The sequence below is a fragment of the Myotis myotis genome, unplaced genomic scaffold (genome assembly GCF_014108235.1).
Source record: "Myotis myotis isolate mMyoMyo1 unplaced genomic scaffold, mMyoMyo1.p scaffold_m19_p_1, whole genome shotgun sequence".
In the NCBI taxonomy this organism is placed as follows: domain Eukaryota; kingdom Metazoa; phylum Chordata; class Mammalia; order Chiroptera; family Vespertilionidae; genus Myotis; species Myotis myotis.
The window spans coordinates 148,829,140-148,848,723 of record NW_023416313.1 but is presented as its reverse complement, the minus strand read 5'-3'; the positions used below and the strand labels follow the sequence as shown (position 1 = coordinate 148,848,723).

At 40.1% G+C, this 19,584-nt stretch overlaps 2 gene segments (V, D, J or C); both read left to right on the top strand.

Moving 5' to 3' along the window:
- Positions 1 to 4,977: 4,977 nt before the first annotated feature.
- Positions 4,978 to 6,109, top strand: LOC118672906. The segment is given in 2 exon segments: positions 4,978 to 5,064; positions 5,751 to 6,109. Coding segments are annotated over 2 exon segments (399 nt in total).
- An 11,671-nt stretch (positions 6,110 to 17,780) lies between these two features.
- Positions 17,781 to 18,540, top strand: LOC118672870. The segment is given in 2 exon segments: positions 17,781 to 17,832; positions 18,128 to 18,540. Coding segments are annotated over 2 exon segments (465 nt in total).
- The last annotated feature ends 1,044 nt before the right edge of the window (positions 18,541 to 19,584 follow it).

Sequence of the window (19,584 nt, the reverse complement as noted above, 5' to 3'; positions counted from 1 at the left end):
TATGTGGCTAAAGAAGACAATGGAAGAAGACTCCCCCAGCCTGCTGAGCCAGGGAATGTGAAAAACAGTGAGCAGAGAACTCCCTGCAGAAAGCAGTCTCATCAAAACAGGGTAAGGAATGCCATAGGAGTGCCTCCCGGGGTGACAGATTTGCTTCAGACCAAAGCTGTGTGCCTCTCTTCTTTCTCCTTTGCAGGGGAACTTCATACAACATAATCCAGTAACTGTTTCATAATTGTACGTTGAGTGTGTGGAGGAAATAGTTTACTTGTTTTTGTTTGTTTTCTGTTTATTCGTTTCTTCATAGTGCTTCAAAGGAGTCACATCAAGACCTGAAGAAGACTACAGTATATCGATCAGAAGGAGTCACTGGAAGGGGATCCTAACATCTCTCTCAGAGGAGTACTGCTTCCTTCATGGGAGGAAGGGAGGAAATGAATTCTCGGTTGTTAATCTGAAGGCTGACTATGGAGTGCACGACTGTTCACTAGTATCCAGTTCCCTCTCCTTCCAGCAACCCAGGAGGATTGCAAGCCTTCTGAAGATTGACGTGGGCATAGCACTTGCATGGGATAAAAAACTACGCCTAGCCGATTTTGCTCAGTGGTTACTAACCACTCTCTCTAAAAAAATCAATGGAGAAAAACATATCCTTGGGTGAGGATTACCAACAAAAAAAAAGGGAATGTGGGTAGAAATGGCATGTGTCATTTCACTTAACTTTCAGTCTCTGCTTTTTCAGGTTGTGGTGATTGTTGAACTGTGTATTGATATGAAAGTTCAATTGTTAGTCATCACATATAGTGTAGCTGACCTGGAGGATCACCTTGATTCAAAATTAACTACTATGTATGTGCAAGAAATAAACAACTATTTCTTTTAACCACTGAGATTTTAAAGTAATTATGACAGCATCATCTCTCATACATAACTTGACTGATGCACCAAACTTAATAAATACGAAAAAAGAAAATAACATTTTACAAGGATGGAATAATTTTTATGTTAAAACCTGAATAGAGGAAAATTTTAAATATTGGAAAATCTCACTTAATAAACAGAAATTCAAAACTTCTAAACAAAATATTAGCCAAATAAATGGTAGATTACAAAAGGTAATATATTATAACCATGGCTTTCATGTAATGTTTACTTAACATTTAAATCAAAGAAATCCACATCAATAAAAACATCATTTAATCATCTCAATAATTACACAAAATTATAATTGTATAGTAAATATTCACCCATAATAAAGAAATAAATTCCTAACAAAACTTCCTCATTCTGGTAAAGGGTATATGCTACAAACACCATTTGTCCTTGAAAACCACAGGAAAACACCACTTCTCAAATATAGCCCCTAACATGGCTTAATCAAAAAGACAAAAAAATAAAAAAAATTGGTGAGAATATAAAAAAATAAAGCTCCTTAGACTTTATGAGTGTGTAAAATGCTGCAGCAACAATAGAAAATGGTCTGAAGTTCTTCAAATCATGAAACATAGTTATTATATGACCCAGCAATTCCACTCCTATGTATATACCCAAGAGAAATGAAAACATATGTGTACCCTGGCCTGTGTGGCTCAATTGGTTGAGCATTGTCCCATGCACCAAAAGGTCGCCGATTCGAGTCCTGGTCAGGGCACATAACCCGGTTGTGGGCTTGATCCTCAGTAGGGGGTTTTCAGGGGACAGCCAATCAATGTTTCTCTCTCTCTCTCTAAAATCAACAAAAACATATTTTTAAAAAAAGAAAACACATATGCACACAAAAATTTATCCATAAATGTTCATAACCAAAAGTTGAAACAACCCATATGTGCATCAATTGTTAAATGAAATATGGCATATTCATACAATGGAATATTATTGGGCAATAAAAAGTAATGCAGTACTCATACATGCTACAACATGGATGAGCCCAGAAAACATTATGCTGGATCAGAAAAGCCAGTCCCAAGAGCCTACATATTGTATAATTCCATTTATGAGAAATATGCAGAATGAGAAAATCTACAGAGATTGCTATAGTCTGAATGTGTGTGTCCCCCTGCCCAATGGTCTAAATGTTTATGTTTCACCACAATATATTAGTTGTGTCCTAAATCTGGAAGTGATGCTTTTAGGATTGGTGCTCTTATACAGAGGGTCCAGAGAAATCCTTTTCCCTTTCCCCCATGTGAGCACACAGTAAGAAGGCACCATCTGTGAACCAGAAAGCAGGCTGTTACTAGACACCAAATCTGCTGGTGCTTTGATCTTGAACTTCAGTTTCCAGAACTATGAGAAAAGAATTTTTGTTGTTTATAATCTACCCAATCTGGTAATTTGTTAGAGCAGCACGAATGGACAAAGACAGAGACAAAAATAGATCAGTAGTTGCCTAGAAGAAGTTTCATGGAGGGAAATGGTGAGTGAATGATAATTGGTACAGGTTCCTTTCTGGGATCATGAAGTGTTTTTAAATTGTGGTGATGATTACACAACTCTGTGAATATCCTAAAAACCACTGTATTGTATGCTTTAGATGGATGTATTATTTGGTATGTGAATTATATCCCAAAGAAGCTATTATATAAAAACAACCAAAACCCAAAATTTCCACAATGTTTATTGTTATTTGGACTGTCTTGATTGTTCATACCATCTGAATCCTGTAGTAGTGAACACTAGATAAAAACTTTTAATGTTGATCTGACATTTACATTACATAACTAGATGACATAATGACTCTTAACTTTCATATTTCTTTTAGCAATCCCAATATTTCTTTCATGTATATATTTACACCAGCCTTCAATTGCTGTTATTACTTTAAGCTGGCATGACCGCAATGCCACAGTCTGCCATACTCTCATACCAGGCTTTCCCTGTCCTGGATTTGTGGATTTTTCTTTTTTTGAAGGATGGGGAGTGAGAATTGGAATGCTGTCTATTTGAATTTTGTCCACAGGTCTAATTTTGCATTTATCTTCACTACTGGACACTTTTGTTCCATTTGTTTTCCAGAATATTAGAAGTTTTCATTTAGAATAATTGTGAGTCATTCCATATAACTTCTTTCAAAAAGTATTAATTAATACATTCATCCAACAAAGTATTAGTAAGTGCTTAGTCTCTGCCAAATCCTATGCTAAACAATAAATAATGTGGTCCTTGGAACAGCCATCAGGCATGAAAAAGAGAAGACACTAAGGAAAGGAAAGAAATTTGACTGAAGGGATTTTAGAATAGTTTCTGTGAGGAAAAGGTCACAGAAATAATTCTAAACTCCCCAAGTGACTGAAAATAACTCAGTCTTTTTTTGTTTTAATCTTTATTGTTGAAAGTATTACATATGTCCTCTTTTTTGCTCCCATTGACCCCTCCTAGCCTCTCCTCCACCCCCATCCCTGCCCCACCTCAGGCCTTCCCCACACTATTGTGTGTGTCCAGGGGTTATGCATATATGCATACAAATTCTTTGGTTAATCTCTTCCCACCCCTTCCTTCCCTCTGAGATTCAACATTCTTAGAGTATTGTAGTAGTAAGCTCTTCACTGAGCCTTGCCACTAGAGGGTGGTAGCATATAGGCGATACCTATCCTTAGACAGGAAACACCTTAAAAGATTGTGGACTGACCTGGTTCCCAGTTCTCAGTAAAGGAATTCATATGTACAGTCACTAGAGGGGGCTATTACAGCAGCAAACTGTTACAGCAGGGTGAGTTACAGGTAATCATTGAGTTGTGAAAGAACTTGCTTTCAGCCCCTTTGCTTCCTTGTAATCTCACATTGACTGAGTGCAAACCCCAAGGACATGAATGAGCCCTTTCCGGAGTGCAGAGCAAAGGGCGGATCCCTCATGTGAAGAGAGGAGAGAGGTGGTTAATAGTTTAATGTTAAATGGTCAAATATTTGTTCCTATAGCAAAATAAGAAGCTTAGTTATTATAGCACAGGAGGATGAATAATTTTAATTTTATTCTATCCCATTTTGTTAATAATAACCACTTTTGAGAATAACCAGAAGAATTCCTTTATATTTATTTCCACCTCTCTTGTCAAAAGTCTTCATTTCATTTCCCTTTCTAAATCTTCTCTTCCTTCTATGCTTTTCTCCTTAGTGTCCTCAATGCATGCTACCCCAAGGCATGGGCATGAAGATAGGAAAATGCCAGTTAAAGAGGAGATAAGTGGAATAGAAATAAGTACCATTCAAGTGATCGGTTTCTGTATCAAAACCAGAGGCATCCAAAAATGTCCATCTGGAAGATGCTTAAGACATTGTTCCAGGAGCCAGTGTGGGAGACCTGACTACCAGACAACCTGGCTCTTAGACTGGGTTCTGATTGTACCTTATCCTGTCAGACTGAGCACAGCAGTATTAGACAACTATGAAATTATTTTTGTCATGTCTGTTGCAAATATTGTCTTCCACAGTGTCATTAGATTTCTATTTGAGCGTATGGTGGTTTGTTTTGTTTTTGTTGTTGTTTATCAGAAAAAAGTTTCTAACTTTGGAAGTTAGATTATGTATTACTACTCCTGAGACTCACTTGCTCTGGCTCAGAATATGGATAGGAAATCTCTTCTTCTCTTACAGCCCAAGGCTCCACACAGGTAACTTGGATTAAAGGCTATTTCATACCAGTTCAATGGTGGGTTTTGCCATGCACCACAAATGAGGGATCGTTAATCTCTGTATAGATGATGATACTTAGTCAGGCTCACTCAGACATAGACTATTTGAGTTTGAACCTTGAAAATGATCTCAGTGGAAACCCTCTGAATTAGGAGTAAACATTGGGAAAATATTCTTACCCTCCTTCTAAATTCATGCTTAATCCTGAGGGTGGCGGTGAACACCACCAAGAGATTGCTCTGTCTTTCACTGATGCTTGCCTGGGGAACGCCCATTTGAAAGCTTCCTGGTTGAGGCTGTGCTAGTGGCTGCTCTGTTGTTGGGACCTCCCCAAAACTAGGATCATACTCAGAGGCTGAGCTCAGAGGCCTGGAACCCCAACTTGCGCTTTAACTATGAGATCAGTGACAGGAATAACTATTCTCCTAACTTTGGGTAAGTGATTTGGGACTGAGAAAGGATGGCTTTCGTGGCTAATGACAAAGGTCAGGTGTCTGCTGCTTTGACTTCTCCCACTGTGCTTTACCAAACTGCTGAGAGGGAAATGCATCTATGTGTTTCCATGTGTCTGTGTATTTCTCTAGAGCAGGGGTGGGGAACTTTCTTTCTGCCAAGGGCCACTTGGATATTTATAACATCATTCGTGGGCCATACAAAATTACCAACCTAAAGATGAGCCTGCTCTATTTAGTCAAACATTTCATTTACTCACCCCTAATGCCTTGGCAGGGCCAGACCAAATGATTTCTTGGCCTTATATGGCCCGGAGGCCAGACGTCACCCACCCCTGCTCTAGAGAATCTGGGCGTCACTGTGAGGAGGTTCTCATATCCACTACTCACAGAAGATCCCCTGAGCCTCACAGCTCTGAGACTGTAAGGAGCTTAGGGTTCATTAAGCCTAAGGGTCTAAAAATACAGCAATTGATCTTTGGCCAGTGGCTCTGGATAGCTCAATAATAAATACCAGTAATATTTATCTTGTCCTGTGTGACACACACAAAAATGCTCATGTAGAGACTTGTGGACAGAGAGGGGAGTTCAGGCTTGCTCATGAATCTGACCTTAGATGCACCCAAATTTGACATTCCAGAGCTAATCCATTGTTTCTCAACCCCTCAGGTATTATGGGTGATGCTAAGTCCACACAGCCAGGTGCAATGGAGAGTACTGCAGAAGAAGCTGTGCACCTGCCCTGTGACCACTCCACAATCAGTGGAAGTGAGTACATACATTGGTATCGACAGATTCCCCACCAGGGTCCAGAGTATGTGATTCATGGTTTAAAAGACAACGTGACCAAAGGAACATACTCTCTGATCATCGCAACAGACAGAAAGTCCAGTACCTTGATCCTGCCCCAGGTTAGCCTGAGAGACTCGGGTGTGTACTACTGCATCGTGAGAGACGCACAGTGGCACGCGTGGGGCTGCACCTGTGCAATATCTCCCTGGCGGAAGGAAAGCAGCAGCAGCATCTAAAGAGCCACTGCACAAGAAAGAGCACAAGCCCAACGGAAGGAGAAGAAAAGTAAAGGAGAAAAAAAGGAAAAGAAGTAAAGAAAGACTGAGAAAATCAAAGAGGGAAGAACTGAAAGAAGCCAAGATGAGGAAGAAACGCTTACATTAGTGAAAGGACAAAGGCTTGCAAGGAAACTACAATTCACAGTTGTGAACCTGCAATGAAGGGGAAAGGAAATGAGAATTTGCCAGGACTCTTTGTTTTAATTAAATGTTGCTTTCTATGTAGGTCTCACTAATACAGTGAACAACCATTAGGTTGTCCTAAAGATTTTCTTCCTTTGGACCCAGGGAAGTGCCCAGGCTCTGAGTATTGCATCATATTAGGCCTTCCAACTTTTCACAAATGGAAAAAAATATCAGAAACTGAGTTGTCTTTGAGAAAAATTTGGAATTCCTTTGCTGCTGACGTGTAGCATACACACTTATATAGATGATTTGGTGAACAGAATAGAAAAAAGGCAGATTAATTAGTAAATAATAAATTCATATCAGGATTTTAAATTTATGTTGCAACATTTCTAATATGCAAAAATACAACAGACATTCTTTCTTGTTGTAAAAAACTCAAGATATTACGTGAGCTTTCCCCCCCATCTCATTTTATTACAATCCCATCCTTGTGTTCCAGAATCAATGGCTATTTAATTCACATCTCAAATATTATGTGAGTTTATAGAGCAAAAGCTATAGCTTAAAACTGACTCTGCCCACCTCCATTCCATTTCCTCTTCAACCTGTTATGACCCATTGTGACAGTTTGGAGTGTCCTGACAATTATGTTTCTTTTCTTTTATAAGGATACTCATTTAAACATTACCCAATTTTCTTACATAAATTGGATCATATCTGTGTATATATTTGGAACTTTTTTTTATTTAAAAATTGTATTTGACATGTGCTCATACATAAACACATATACATGAACTTTATAGTATGTTTGTATAATAATTCAACTTGCTCACCTATTAATAATAATTTAACTTTTTACATATCCTAGTTTATCATAACTTAAATCCTAAATCAACATATATACATAAAAAAATATATACACATATATTTCTTATTCTCAGAAGTGAAATTGCTGGGTCAAAGGATATGCCTATTTTATATTTTTATAGATATTGAAAAATTGTTTTCCAAAATGGCTCAATTAATTTACACTGCCAACATCAGGGTATGGGAGACAGATTTCCTTGCATCTTGGTTAATACCATTATCAATCTGTTTTATATTTTAATAACTCAAAAGTATTTTGTCGGTATTTCATTTACATTTTCCTGACTACCAAGGCACTGAACAACTTGTGTCTTGTGTTGTCACTTTAACAGATTATCTTTTTCTTGTTTATTTTAAAAAATTCTTCTAATAATATGAGTACCACTTTGCCTAGTATATATATATTATACTTACTTTATCCAAATATGTTGTATCTTTTAAATTTGTTTATTCAACTGTTATTAGGGATGTTTTTATTTTTATACTGTCAGACATAAGCCTTCCCATTCCAAGCTGATAAATCTAAATTCCTACATTTTCTTCTATTCAAAGACATTCATGTAGTCAGCCTAAGGGATGGACTTGGGAGCTCTGCTGGGGTTTAGATATTTGACAAGGTGAGACAGACTATTGATCAAAATGATAGGTTCCCACATTCTGCATTTTACCTATACAACTTGAATTTTTTTAAAAAATGAAGAGTAACAAACTCATTGATTTCTAAAAAATTTACTAGTACTAGTACTGCTTAAACTGGAAGCTGCTTAGAAAAATGTTCCCTTCAGCAGGTAAAATAATGTCATTTCCATATAAACTTAGATGGAGAAAATCCATTGCTGGAAGGAGCCTCATAAGACATACTAAAGGAAGTTTTCTGGGATGAAAGGAAATAGTATCAGATGATAATTTGGATGCACATAAAGAAATACAGAGCACAGGTAAAGGTAATTATACAGGTAAATATAAAGGGAAGTATAAATATATTTTTCTTTTATTCTCTTGATTAATTTAAAAGAAAATTTCATAAAACTATAAATTTCAAATTTTATTGACAGGACTATAGATTTTTAAGTATAATACATAATAATAAAAGCACAAAGAAGAGGCAGGGATGGAACTATTTTAGAGAAAGGAAATGACACCAAATAGAAATCCACAGGAGACACACAGGAAATGGTAAATATTGGATCAATATAAAACATTCTATAAATATGTTTTTCTCCTTCCTCCTCTTAATTAACAAAAGACATAAGATTTTTTAAAACAAAATCTACAATGCATTGTTGTTAGGTTACAACATATACAGACATAGTATATATGACAGTAATAGCCCAAAGGAGAAGAGAAGAAATAGAGCTATATTAGAACAAAGTGACTGTATTTTATTGAAATTAGGTTAGCATCAATCTTAAAGGGATTATAATAAATTATGATGCATATTGAAGGGACATCCAGTTTTAGGTTCCACATGTAAGGAGCGTGGAAGTCATCACTCTGTCCCAGCAACAAGGAAAAAGCTGAACAGACTGAAAAATCACCAACTGTTATTGGATCCATAAGAAAGAGGTGGACACAGAGCAAACCAATGTGCTCAAGATTAGAAAGAGACAAATACAGGGAGTCACTGTTGACCGGGGCAGAGATTCACAAGCCGAAACCAGTACAGGAACCAGGGCCAGGGCAGAAAAACTGGAACTGAAATTGATAGATTGCTGGAGATTCGGTGTGGACAAAAACTCCAGGGGATCCAGTAAAAGGGGACCCCCACAATTTTGTGAAATATACCTCCAGGAATTTAATCCGCCCCCCCCCCATTTTTTTTTTTCAGAGAAACATCCCCTGCTGCTTCCTGTAGGATGAGGAGGAAAGAAACCATTTTTAAATAGGTAAAAGCACAGTGTTCTTCTTAACAAGGCCTGCCGTGAGGGGAAACTGGTTAACCAGGTCCTAACCTGTTGGATATTATCAGAGATTAACTGATTTGGGGAAGGGAATTAACCAAGTCCGGCCCACTCTAGCCATCCTTTTCTGACTAACAGGGGAAGAAAAAAGTTAAAACACTTGTGAAATTCACAGACCAGAGGTATAGGCTGACTAAAAGACTAAGACCTGATCATGGACTATAGAGCACGTCCTCTCCCCCTACACTTCACTAATTTATTAATAAAAGTCTATTTGCAATAGTTCCTTTTACATAGTATATCATATCTTGACTATCAATAAAAAATTACAAGGCATACCAAATGGCAAAAAACACAATTTGAAAAGACAGAGCAAGCATCAGAACCAGCCATGGCAGGGATGTTGGACTTGTCAAACCAGGAATTTAAAATGACGACAATTAATATGCTAGGGCTTAATAGATAAAGTAGTCAACATGCAAAAAAAAGATAGGCAAGGTCAGCAGAAAGATGGAAATCCTAAGAAATAATTAAAAAGGAATGCGGGGGGGGGGGTGCGGACACAACACTGTATTAGAATTACTGTGAAGAATTACTTTGATGGGCTTTTTAGTAGATTGGACACGACTGAGAAAAATCTATGAGCTGGAGGATATAGCAATAGAAGCCTTGAAAATTTAAAGGAAAAATGCTGGGAAAAAAAAGGGGGACAGAATAGCCAATAGTAGAGGTAGAAGAAAGAGAGAAAATAACAGAAGATCTACGCAAAAAAGAAAAGGCAACCATATTTGAAAAGAAAAAGAAACTATGTAATAAATCCTCTAAAAATCTACAATTTGAAAAGGAAATTCTAAATCTATAATTTTTAAAAGCTACTATAACCAATTAATGAACTTGTCAAAGTTATAAGATACAGGCTCAGAATATCAAATTATAGTGTGATTCTATATATTAACAATAAGCAATCAGAATTAAACATTTAACATATAGACATACAACTTAATATCTTATGATATTTATGGGTAAATTTGACAAAAAAATGTGCAAACTTCTACCCTGAAACATGAAAAAATATCTTTAGAAAGATGGTAATCTTGCCATTTGTGTCAACATGAATGAATCTGGAGGAAAATATGCTAAGTGAAGTAAGTCAGACACGGAAGGACAAATACTACGTGATCCCCTTTATGAGCAATCTGAAATAGCCAAACTCATTGAGGCAGAGGATACAATGGTGATCACAGGGGGAGGGAGGGAGGTATTGGTCAAAGGGTACAAAGTGTCAGCTATGCAAGATGACTAAATCGTAGAGATCTACTGTACAGCATGGTGCGGTAGTTAACAATATTGTACTGTATACTTAAACATGGCTAAGACAGTAGATTTATGTTGTGTTCATATCACAAAAATAAATAAGTAGAAATTTAAAAATAGCCCTGGCTCAATACATCATACAGTGTACTGAAAGGTTGCTGGTTTGACTCCCTGTCAGAGCACAGGCCTGGTTTGCAGGCTGGATCCCCAGGAGGGTGCATCCAGGAGGCAGCTGACAGGTGTTTCTTTCTCATACAGAGGTCTCTCTCTTCCTCTCTCTCTAAAAAAAAAAAAAAAAAAAAAAAAAAATCAATAAAAAAATTTTTAAAAATAAAATAGAGAGTGGGAGGAGGTGATGAATATGTTTATGGAATTGTTTGTGGAGATGGTTTCACAAGTGTACTCTTATCTCCAAATTCTCATCAAGTTGTATACATTAAATATGTACAGCTTTCTGCATATCAATATACCTCAATAAAGTGGTCTTTTTAAAAGCTTAATACACTTGACTTCTTAATATTAAAAATACTTGCTTTTAAAAAGACATTGTTAGGAAAATAGAAACAGAATGCAGAAACTACAAGAAAACTTTTGAAAAACATATGTTTAACATGTTTTATTGGCCCAAGCTGGTTTGGCTCAGTGGATGGAGTGTCAGACTGGAGACTGAAAGGTCCTGGGTTCAATTTTGCGCAAGGGCACATACCTTGATTGCAACCAATTGATGCATCTCTCTCACCTCGATGTTTCTCTCTCTGTGTCTCACTCCCTCCCTTGCACTCTCAATAACAATCAATGGAAAAATAACCTTGGGTGAGGATTAATAGCAACAACAACAAAAAACAACTCATAATTTAATAAAACAAATACTCAATGTTTTTAAATGGGCCAAAGATTTGAAAAGACACTTCACCAAAAAAAAATATTGTATGGTAAATAAGCACGGAAAAAAATGCTCAGTGTCATTAGTCATAAGGGAAATGCAAATTAAAACAACAGGATACCAGAGAGAGACAAAATGGCGGCGGAATAGACGGACATGTCCCAAGCCTGTCCCGGAGCAGATAGAACGAGCAACTAAATCAAATGATATCCACCCCGTTGGCGAAGTAGACACAGCTGGGGAGACCATTTGTAGCCAGGAAGGGCAGAGGATGCCTGGAGAACAGTAAAATCAGGGATCTGGGCTGAAGAGAACTGCGAGACCTCTGAGCCCAGAGGGTCAGAGGAAAACCCGCACTGCACTGAGGCCGTGTCCCTTGGGACAGGCATAGCGTCTGACCGTGGAAAGGAGGTCCGCAGGACTGCTGGTGGCAGGAGATTCTAGATCTGGGTCCACAGCCATGAGAGACTGAGCCCAGAGGGAGCAGCCTAGACGGCTGCCCAAGCCACACCATGGGGGGGGGGGGGGGGGCGGTTCACAGTGGCACAGCTTTTTCCCCTCTTTTTGTTCACTGAACCTACTTCATAGGACCTTTCAAATACAGACACTCACCTGTGGCTAAGGTGCAGGTAGAGGTGCGGACTTGTGGAGACTGGGGAAAGGTGGCCCTGAGTCTGGCGCTGAGTCATACCTGATGTGCCAGACCTAGGCAACCATTTTCTCCTCAAGAGATAACCCCTCCCTGCAGTCTCCAGGCAACCAATACAGCCACACCCAGAATACACCCTGAGTGGCACAAAGGATACAAAAAAAAATCTGAATAGTCCCTGAGAGCCACAGGGACTGGCTTAAAGAGGGGCCTTCGGTCCCAGCAACAGGAAACAGAAGTGGCAGACAGTACAGAAGAGTGGGGTCTTAAACCAGCCAAAGGAACGACACTTCACTCTTTCATTTTTACTTTATTTTATTTTATTATTATTTTGTTTTCTCTTTTTTATTTTTTCTTTATTTTCCTTTTTCATTTGTTTCTTTAGTTTCTATTTCTTTTCACATTATTTTGCATCATTCTAATTCTTTTATTTTATCCTATTTTTTAAATTATTTTTTTCTTAATTTATTATTATTATTTTTTTCTTCTTTTTCTCTTTCTTCTTATCCACTCATCCTCTTTCTACTTCCTCTATACTGAACTGAGGTCCTCCTCATATTCATCCAATTCCTTAACCTTACTTTCTGTATATAAGATTTTGCCCCCACTCTCTTTACTGGGTATTTGATGTTTGTATGTTTTGATTTATCTGTTTGTTCTCTGGTGTTTTCTCCATATATATATATATATTTATATATATATTTCCTTTTTCTTTTCTCTTATACCATTTTTCTCTCTTTGATATCATTTGTGCTCTCTTTTCTCTCCCCTAATACTCTTTCCTCTGGTGGTCACTTATATTGGGGTTAACGGTGTCATGAGTACATTTGTGTTTTGTTCCCTTTGTTTTGTGTTTTGTTGAGGTAAATTTTATTCTGTTTGGCCAATGTGATAGAGGGCGAGCCACATAACCAGGCACCCAGACAGGAGACTCCATCCACGAACAGGTCAATAACACTCCAGACCCAACTACAGAGGCAGGAAAAAGGCAGCAATGAGGGAGAGAGTGTGAGTGAGTGAGGAAGCAAAAGAGGAGTGTGTGGACATGTGATGTGTGTGTGTGTGTGTGTGTGTGTGTGTGTGTGTGTGTGTGTGAGGCACAGTTAGATCCTGCAGGACCTTCAGGGGCAAGCTAATTGGGCTCGCCTAACCAGGAAGCCTCTGCTACCATTGCAAACAGTCCCAGAGTGGCCAGTTCCTCCACAGAGGCCGTGCCTCTTTGAAGGGGAGAGCTGCTGTGACTGGGAGCCCAGCCTCACCTCCACCCAGGATGCCCTCAGATAATACCCTGGACCCTACAGCCACCCCCACCAAGTACTTGCTGCCTCAACTGCAGTCCCACAGTCACTGAGACTCCAGCCACTCCAGGCGCAGGATCCTGTGAGTTATGAAGTGTGCTCCTCTCTGGCCGGCCCAATGCTTTAGCCCAGGGTACCACGACCAAGTGAGCAGAAGCCCCACGAGCAACCTGCCCCAGTCCAAGGAGGGGCAGCCCCTTGCAGGGGAAGGAGCAGCAGCTGCATGCAGCCCGCCCCCATCCAAGGATTAGCAGCTGCGCAGCCCCATACAAGGAGCAGCAGCCCTGCAAGCAACCTTCCCCTGTCTGAGGAACAGCAGCCTTGTGAGCAGCCCGCCCCAGTCCAAGGAGCAGCAGCTCCATGAGCAGCTAACCACCATCCCTGGAGCAGCAGCCCTGAGAGCAGCCATCCCCCATCTGAAAAGCAGTAGACTCCACGAGCAACCCACCCCAATCCAAGGAGAAGCAGCTCTGTGAGCAGCCCACCCCCATCTGAGAAGCAGCTGCCTCATGAGCAGCCTGTCCCTGTCAGAGGAGCAGCAGCTGTGTGAGCAGCCTGCCCCCAGCAGCCAGAGGAGCCACCACTGCTGCAAGCAGCACCCAACAGAGGAGCCACTGCCAACTGAGGAGCAGCCACTGCTGTGACTGATCAAGGAGCAGCCACCACCCGAGGAGCCACTGCCATCCGAGGAGCAGCCCCTGTGCAACTCCACAACTAGATCCTTTGGTAAGAGCAAAAATGGGGAGACAAAGAAACCCCCAAAGGAAAGAAAGGAGGCATCACCAGAAAAGCAGCTAAGTGAAATAGAGACATGCAATATGTCATAAAAAGAATTCAGACTAAGGATCAGTCAGTTCATAAACCAGATAGATGAAAAAAAATCAACAACTTATGTGAGAATCAAGAAGAAATAAAGAGTTATATAGCTTCAATAAAAAAACACCATGGAAAGTTTCAACAGTAGACTAGGATAGTGGTCGTCAAACTGCGGTTCACAAGCCACATGCGGCTCTTTGGCCCCTTGAGTGTGGTTCTTCCATAAAATACTATGTGTGGGCGCGCACATACAGTGTGGTTGAAACTTCGTGGCCCATGTACAGAAGTCAACAAAACAACAAAACAACAAGAAAGCCCACTGCATGGGAGAACATATTTGCCAATGTTATCACCAGTAAGGGTTTAATCTCCAACATTTACAGGGAATTCATACAACTCAACAAAAGATAAACAACCCAATCAAAAAAATGGGTAATGGATCTAGATACTTTTCAAAAGAGAACATAAGGAAGGCCAAGATACATGTGAAAACATGCTCAAAGTCACTAATCATCCAAGAGATGCAAATCAAAACGAAATGTGGAACTATCTCACACCTGTCAGAATGGCTATTATCAACAAATCAACAAGTGACAAGTGCTGGAGAAAAATGAACCCTCCTGCACTGCTGGTGGGAATACAGACAGGTGCAGCCACTGTGGAGAACAGTATGGAGTTTCCCCAAAAAATAAAAATGAACTCCCATTTGACCCAGTGATCCCACTTCTAGGAATATATCCCAAGAAACCAGAAACACCAATCAGAAAGGATATATGCACCCCTATGTTCATAGCAGCACAATTTACCACAGCTAAGATTTGGAAACAGCCTGTGTGCCCATCAGCAGATGAGTGGATTAAAAAACTGGTACATATACACAATGGAATACTACCCTACAGCAAAAAAGAAGGAATTCTTATTATTTACAACAGCATGGATGGAACTGGAGAGCATTATGCTAAGTGAAATAAGCCAGTCAGGGAAAGATAAATATCACATCATCTCACTCATTTATGGAGTATAATGAACAACATAAACTGATGAACAAAAACAGATCCAGAGACAGAAAAGCATTGATCATACCGTCAAAACTCAGAGGGAAGGTAGAGGAGGGTCAGGGGAAGGGGAAGAGACCAACCAAAGGACTTGTATGCATGCATATAAGCCCAACCAATGGACATAAGACACCAGAGGGGTGAGAGCAGGAGTGGGGTGGTGGGGGGCAATGGGAGGATCAGGACACATATGTAATACTTTAATCAATGAAGAAAAAAAAAAGATTTTCCTCCAAAATTATCCCTGAGGTAAGAAGAATTGATCTGATATTCAAGTCCTTATGAAGTCTACATTATGGTGCATGCTCTCAACTACTGCCTTTTGAACAGCAAAATGCTCTTTGGGGGAAACTCATTAACCTGAAATAACCTCAATCAATGAAGTTTTGGATTTTCATGGAGGTGTCTTAGCAGAATCAGAAAAAAGTGGAGGCAAATGCATTGCACACAGATTCAAACATTCCTGGGGGTGTTGCGAGTATTGTCTTTTTAAGCAAGCCCTTTTTAAAAACCACTTGAAGAGCAATAAAGGAAGTGGTTATGTTGTGGAGATGACAAATACACACCAACCAGATTTGTTTTTAATTCACGCAACCTAATATTATGCAACCAGGCTTTTGTGACAAAGAATAAAGTTCCCAGCATCATACACAGATTGAAAAAGTGCTGTGTCACAAATATTTGAGCAAAAGCAAAGTTTCTGTGTTCTGTGAAAGTTAATGATAGCAAACTCTTAATGATATTGACACAGGTATAAAAGAATTCTAAACGCTTAAGTAAAATTGCTTCATGAAATATGAGTGGGGGAAAAATAACACATCTTACTACACTGTTTATATAATACGTGATTTTAAAAGTGTATAGCAAACTAAGTTAATAAATTATTTCAACCATGCAAAAAATTCCTATATAATAAAGAGCTAATATGCAAATGATTGTCACACCCTCACACTGTAATGGCTCAGACACTCAACATTGGGGACTAGCCAGGCACAAATGAGCTCCTGAGAGAGGAAGGGGGACCAGCCAGGATGTGGCCTGGGAGAGGGACAAGCCACCTGCCCAGTGGTCCCAGTCACCTGCGGCTGTGGCCTGGGTGAAGCCACCTGCCCATAGTCCCCTGCAGCTGCGGCTGGCCCAGGCGAAGCCGGCCCAGGTCCTGGGTTCCTGTGGCCTGCAGAGCAAGGGAAGCCCAGGTCTCAGGTGCCTGCAACTGTCTGGAGGATAAAATCCTGGGTCCTGGTGCACGGCAAGGCAGAGGCAGTTTGGGGCAATCAGGCCAGTAGAGGAACAGTTAAAGGCTATCAGACCAGTAGGGGAGAAGTTAGGGGCAATCAGGCAGGCAGGCAGAGGTGGTTAGGGGTGATCAGGCAGGCAGGCAGATGGGTTAGGGGTAATCAGGCAGGCAGGCTAGCAGTTAGAAGCCAGTGGTCCTGGATTGCAAGAGGCAGTTGGACATCCCCCGAGGGATCCTGGATTGGAGGGGTGCAGGCCAGGCTGAAGAGCCTCCTCCCCCATCATGCTCAAATTTCATGCACAGGGCCTCTAGTAAATAAATAAAACAACAGGATACCACTACATACCTACTAGTATGGCTAAAAATGACTGACCATACCAAGTATTCACAAGCTTTTGGAGCCCCTGGAATCCTCATACACTGCTGTTGCGAATATAAATGCTACAATCACTCAGAAAACAGTTTCACTATTTCTTAAAAATTAAACATATGCTTATCATAGCAGCAATTCCACTCCTAGGTAGTAACCCAAAAGAAATAAAAGCTCATGTCCATACAAAACTTAAAAGCGAGTGCTCATAATAGCTTGAAAAATAGTAATCAGAAAAAAAAAAAGCCATGAACAGGAGACTGGATAAATTGTGGAATAGAATACTTCTCAGCAATTAAAAGGAATGGACTGATAAATGCAACAACATGGATGAATCTCAAAATAAATATTATGAAAAAAATACCAGACATTAGAGTATATAGTCTATGGTTCTGTTTACATAAAATTCCAGGAAATGCAAACTAATCTATAGTAAGAGAAGGTGGACCAGTGATTGCCTGGCACTGCATTAGGGGTGGAGGGCTGTGGTAGGAAGGTATACAGGAGGAATTAAAAAGGAGCACAAAGACTAGGGCCACGAGGGAGCCTTGTAGGTGCTGCATATGGTCAGTATCTTGATTGTGATAATGACTTCACATATCACAATGTGTATGCCCATATCACAACTGGTCAAACTGTACAATTTACATATATCCCGTCTATTATATGTCAAGTATACCTCAGTAAAGCAGTTTTTTAAAAGACTAAAATTAAAAGCAGACCAAGCTAAATGTTGAAAAACAATGACTATACTACAGAAAATAGCATTTTTCACTTTCTCCTGATTATAAAGGGAAAACTATTTCACACATGCAAGAGCAACAGGATATTTTCTGTATCTCATTATAAGTAGCATACTTTGTTGCAATAAATAGATGTATCTCATATATAAGTGAATTCTAGAAAAGTCATTCATTATTCAATATTTCTCAGTCTGGCCAAAGGATGGCAGTGTTTAAAAAGCATCTGAGTTTGTTTCCTGCAGTGCTGGATAAATAGGAAGCCAGGTCTGGACTCTGGTGCAGGAGGAGAGACCACTGAGCTAAAGTAACCTCAGCTGGGGAAGCCCATGGGAGGAAACCTGACTCGGCTTCTCTAAGGAGCCAAGGGATGAAGACTCTGCTGCAAGTCCTCATGGGGATACTGGAGCTGCAGGCAGCCTGTGAGTATGCCGTCAGTGCAGGAGAGTCAGGAGGTGATGACCCTTCCTGGGGGCAGGAACTGAGTCTTCTTCCGTCCTGGGAAGGCCCTTTTGAGAGGCAGGTACATGTTAAAAGAATCGACCATATTTTATGTTGCTGTGATAATCTTGCTGCCTGGAGGAAGTGGGAAGGGGGAAAGAAAAACCACCCCTACTACAAGTATGAAAATCTTACAGGGTCTCGTGTGTGTGTGTGTGTGTGTGTGTGTGTGTGTGTGTGTGTGTGTGTACGTGTTTACATTGTCTTTTTGGACAGGGATCAGCAGCCAAAAACTGGAGCAGAGTTCACAGTCCCTGAACATCCAATTCATCCCAGAGGGAAAAAAATTCACCATAAACTGCAATTCATCAAAGACTGTCTATGCCTTCCACCAGTACAGGCAGAAGTATAGCGAAGGCCCCATCTCCTTGTTGATAACGTTATGGAAAAGCAGGGAAGAAAAGAGTCATGAAAAAATGACTGCCAAGTTGGACGAGAAAAAGCAGCGAAGTGCCCTGCACATCACAGCCCTTCTGACCAGCCACTCAGGCATCTACTTCTGTGGCGCCCATGCACAGCGATCTCCAGGCCTCTGCAGGCTGTCCCCAAATGTGCAGCTAGGCCACAGATCTCTCCTGACACAGGGCTCCTGGCGGGTGTGGCTGGGACACTTGCCAAGAGAAGCCTAAGGGAGGTGTAATTGTCTCATTGTAAGCTATGGGGTTAAGTGTGAGAGTAGAGGAAATTATACCTTTATTCCCAAATTTAATGTGTCTGGGTAAATTGTCACATTTAAGTAAGTAGAACCTCAAACTACTGGGATGTGAATGGCATAAATTTCCATGATTTATACAATAACTGTGCACTAATTTTGTGCCTCTGTTGTTCCAAGGAAACTCTTCTTCTTCTGCTACTCACTCGCCTTGTTAATAGAAAAAAATGGTGAGTCATTCTTTGTTGCACACTAAGACTGTACTATATGTATTAGAACAGCAATATTGCATACCAGAAGGAATCAGGGACAATATTTTTCTCTTAGTTTATAAATATAGAATAGACAAATGGATAGGTAGATAGATAGATGATAGATAGATGATAGATAGATAGATAGATAGATAGATAGATAGATAGATAGATAGATAGACAGACAGGTAGATAAGAGAGAAAGAGACAGAGCGCTAACCCAGTCTTAGACTGGCCTTCACTTCAACAACAAGGCTCACCTGTTCTCACTGCCCACAGGCTGCAGCCACACCCTGTTGGCCCTTACCTCCAACATAGCTTCAAAAAATTCCAAATCATGCTCACTCCTTCTGGCAAAGCTCATCTTCCAGACTTTATTTTTCACTTGTCTTATTGTGCTTGATAAAAGCTCTGAATTTAGGGCCAAATCTTGTGGAATTGGGATTTGTAACAACTTTGTCTTTAGTTTTTCACCATCCCTGCACCTTTATTTTCATCCCTTCCCCCCCTTTCCCCCCCCCCAATCTGCTGCTCCTGCTTGTTACTCATCCCCTAATGGCACTCTGTGACTTTTAATACTCCTTAACCGACCCAAAGCCTAATGTCTCTAGTCACTGAATTGCTTTCCAAAATCTTCTCTCTATTGATTCATGTCCATTTACTGATTCCATCTCTAAAATGAAGTGGTTCATAACCTAATTTACATTTTGAGGCAACATCCTAGGCTACTCCACCCTGGATTGTTTGTATTTGAAAAGGGAATGCTGGAG